At 36.0% G+C, this 3,672-nt stretch overlaps 1 protein-coding gene across 1 annotated transcript; it reads left to right on the top strand.

The window, feature by feature from the left end:
- The first annotated feature begins 2,171 nt into the window (after positions 1-2,171).
- LOC101478190 (C-X-C motif chemokine 10) lies at positions 2,172-3,368 on the top strand. Its single transcript, XM_004571703.3, has 4 exons — positions 2,172-2,349; positions 2,466-2,586; positions 2,819-2,896; positions 3,062-3,368. The coding sequence occupies exons 1-4, from the start codon at positions 2,286-2,288 to the stop codon at positions 3,117-3,119; spliced, it is 321 nt and encodes a 106-aa protein (XP_004571760.1). The 5' UTR covers positions 2,172-2,285; the 3' UTR covers positions 3,120-3,368.
- The last annotated feature ends 304 nt before the right edge of the window (positions 3,369-3,672 follow it).

The following is a 3,672-nucleotide window of genomic DNA, read 5'->3' as shown; positions in this document are numbered from 1 at the left end:
TATTTGTGCATCTGCTCCCTATTTAGCTCAGATATATATTTTTTCTGGTTTATTCAATTAAATAATTTCATTTAAAAATTCCACAAAGCTTGATATGAAGGAGGTTAAATCCATTATTATTTTTTGGGCAGAAAGTTAAAAACATAAAATAAAACATAACTTTAAAAAAGTTATAGGAATAAAGCAGGTAAGCTTTTTTTTTAAGCAAATGTTAGGATTATATGAAATGGTGCATTGTGGAAAATGCACGTGTATGTGAACTGTATGTTTAATGGAAGCAGAAGTTGTCGTTTTTTTTAACTCTGAAACACTTTAATCTGCCCCCATTTTTTATATATATATATTTTTTCAGTCTATTATGAATTTGATATAAAGAACATGAAATTCAAAATAATTTTCAGCTCTCACAAAACCATAGCCAGTACATCTAAATAGTGGCAGCTTTCTAGTTTGTTAGCCAAGGCCTTGAGAGCTTATTTTACCTACAGCATGTGTGTGTGAGCTTTCAATATCCGCTGCAACGCCGATGTGTTGCAATAACTGCAACTAAATGTTTCCTGTAAAAGCTGCTTAGTCCAACACAGTAACTTAGATGACTTTATCCCTCCATTTAGAATGGCTACAGCTCTGGGATATTTGACAGTTTGCTCACATTAAGTCTTCTAGAGACAACTGATACCCCTGAGAACTCTTATTTTCCAGCAATGGGCTCTATAATGTATTATCTTTTCTGCATTAAGTTTAAACTCACAGCTTACTTAGTTAGATATACCTTACTAGGACCTCATTCTACCTTCAGCAATTACAGCCGTAATTGTTTGCATTCAACACATTGCAAAAAAATTCCCCACAGATTTTGGTCCATAAATTAACACGACAGCATCACACGGGTGCTGTAGATTTGCCAGCTACACATCCATGATGATCTACTGGACTGACATCTGACAGATGAGGAGGCCATTTGAGTACGGTGCACTCACTGCAATGTTCAAGAAACTGATGTGAGATGATTTGAGTTTTGTTACACTGCTCAACTGATACCGAGGGGCCCAAATAGTGCCGGGAAAAGATTCCCTACATCATTAAACCACCACCAGCCTGAACTGTTGACGCAGAGCTGGATGGATCCATGTGCCCATGTTCTTTCTGACCCTATCACCTACATGTTGACTCATCAGACCAGTCAATGTTTTTCCATCTTATGTTATGCAATTTTGGTGAGTCCATGTAAATTTTAAGCTTCAGGTTCCTGTTGTTAGCTGACATGAGTGTCACTTCTTGTGGTCTTCTGATGCTGTAGCTCATCTGCTTTGAGGTTCAGTGTGTTGTGTATTCACAACAAATGCTCTTCTTCATACCTTGATTGTAACAAGTGGTTAAATGAGTTGCTGTTGCCTTGTATCACCTCGACGCGACTAAATCATTCTCCTCTGACTTCTGGCGTCAACAAGGAATTATCCCACAGAGAACTGCTGCTCACTGGATATTTTCTGTTTTTCAGGCCGTTCTCTGTATACCCTTGAGATTGTTGCTCAGGAAAATCCCGGTAGATTAGCAGTTTCTGAAATACTCAAATCAGCACAACAGGCACCAGCAAACATGTGACATTATAACTCCTAAATTACCTTGCTTCCTCATTCTGATGTTCTGTTTGAATCATGTCTACAATCCTAAATGCACTTATTTGGTGCCATATGAATATTTAACATGGCCCAAGTGTTTTTCCTTTTATTTCTCACAGGTTAGAAAGGTTTCATTTCTCACATGACCTAAATGTTTTGATGGTTGATGTGGGGTTTTTTTGTTTTGTTTTGTTTTTTGTTTTGTTTTTATCAAAATTAATTCATTATGCAAAATGTTTAAGAAATAAATGTCCTTGTGTCTTTGCCTGTTCACACAAACATTCAGAATACAAGTTCATATGTGTGAGAACTTGTAATTGTTATGCAAAAAGGTTTAATGTTCTATTGTAATGTATCATATTACCACAAAATGTCAAAATGTTGTACCACCAGACACAGAGCTGAGAAGGAGTGGGGGGGTTGGAGGGTTGGCTTTTTCGATTTTGTGGCATTTTTGAGTTTCACTTTCCACTGTCAAAAATTTCCCTTTGTCACAGGAAAGATTACGTATGCAGCCAAAGTAAGTATTTAAGAGCCCACTCTGAGTCGACTCCTCACAGCACTCCTGTCAACAATCAGTCTTTAATTGTTGCAAGACTCTCTCTGGCTTCATTATTATCTTTGCTGCACGTTTTCAGCACCAGTGTCATCTTGAAACCAGCAATGTCAACCCTCATCAAAGCGTTTCTGCTCCTGGCTGTCATGGTCTGCATCTCCCAGGCCCAACGTAAGTTTCTTTCTTTATTTGTCCTTTTAGATGATTTAGATTCTTGGTTGAAATTACGCAAACTTGAATTTGTGCACGTCAAATATTAATTTCTTTTTCATTGCCTTCTTTTCTAGTCAAACAATCAGGACAGCAGTGTCTGTGTCACCGTGTCAGGAATCTTAACGGCATGAAGACTGACATAAAGGACATACAGATCTACCCAGCAACCATCTTCTGCAACAAAGTGGAGATTGTGTAAGTTTTTTTTAATATGACTTTTTTTTTCATTATTACTTTTGATAAATTCAACATGAAGATTTGCTAAGCTTTAATAAAGCATCACACAAGAAATTGCACGACAGTGCAAATTAAATGCATCCTAACTAAAAATACCTTTTTAAGGTAGATAATGATTTTAGAAAAATACTTGTAGGATCCTTAGCTTTTCCATTTAAATTGAACTTACCTCTATTTTCTATTTCAACAGTGTTACCTTGAACAGTGGCCTCCGCTATTGCTTGAACCCCGAGCAAAGAAACGTGAAAAGGCTCCTGACTAAAATCATGTGAGTACACTTCACCACACTCATCCAAGTTTTACATCCAGTACTCTGATTGTCTAAATAATAATGTTAGATTATTAGTGAATCGCTTCAGTTTATAGAAATAAAGTAATAAATGACATTTTTTTCCTAATGAGTGCACTGTTTGTTTGTTTTTTGTGAATTTAGGGATAAAAAGCAGAAGACCACTTCCTCCCCAGTGGAACCCTCCACAGCTGCCATGTAATTGTCTTTTAAGCTCTCTGAAAGAAAAAGCACCTCATATGACCTCTGAACTCTCAACAAAGTCACCTTGACAAAAAAAAAAACATGGACATGAAATGATTGTAGTTTTTTTTATTTAATTTTTTTATATGTGCTTATATTTTATGTCCACTCCGTTGTATCCTGTTTTTATTCTTCTGTGTTTTTGTAAATAGATGAATGTCTCTTTGTACTTCTTGATATTTTTTTAATAAAATTATTAGCTCTTAAAGATTTGTTTCCTCATATTTCATGCCAGTAGGATTTTGTGTCTATACAAACATTTGAACTACTGATCTCTTTAGAATGTATAAACAGCCTAGTTGACGTTAATAAACTGATGATTAATCATTAATTACTGTGTCAGAGGTCAGCGAGCAAGAAGAGAGTAGCATATGTGCAGCTATCCTCTATAATTAATAATATCAATTCAACATTAATAAACACCTCAAACACAAAACATTACAAAGTGCTGCATTATTGCAAAACAGTCTGCGCATTCAAAACAGTCTTGCATGTGTGGGACGTGCACATGT

This window comes from Maylandia zebra, linkage group LG2 (genome assembly GCF_041146795.1).
Source record: "Maylandia zebra isolate NMK-2024a linkage group LG2, Mzebra_GT3a, whole genome shotgun sequence".
NCBI classification, from domain to species: Eukaryota; Metazoa; Chordata; class Actinopteri; order Cichliformes; family Cichlidae; genus Maylandia; species Maylandia zebra.
The sequence above is the reverse complement of the archived record's forward strand: the minus strand, read 5'-3'. Positions and strand labels throughout refer to the sequence as shown.

Excerpts from the sequence above, each read along its gene's own strand:
- LOC101478190 (XM_004571703.3), top strand. The coding sequence starts at position 2,286 with ATGTCAACCCTCATCAAAGCGTTTCTGCTCCTGGCTGTCATGGTCTGC. Across the intron at positions 2,587-2,818 it reads TGCAACAAAGTGGAGATTGT|TGTTACCTTGAACAGTGGCC; the intron begins GTAAGTTTTTTT and ends CTATTTCAACAG. Across the intron at positions 2,897-3,061 it reads AGGCTCCTGACTAAAATCAT|GGATAAAAAGCAGAAGACCA; the intron begins GTGAGTACACTT and ends TTGTGAATTTAG.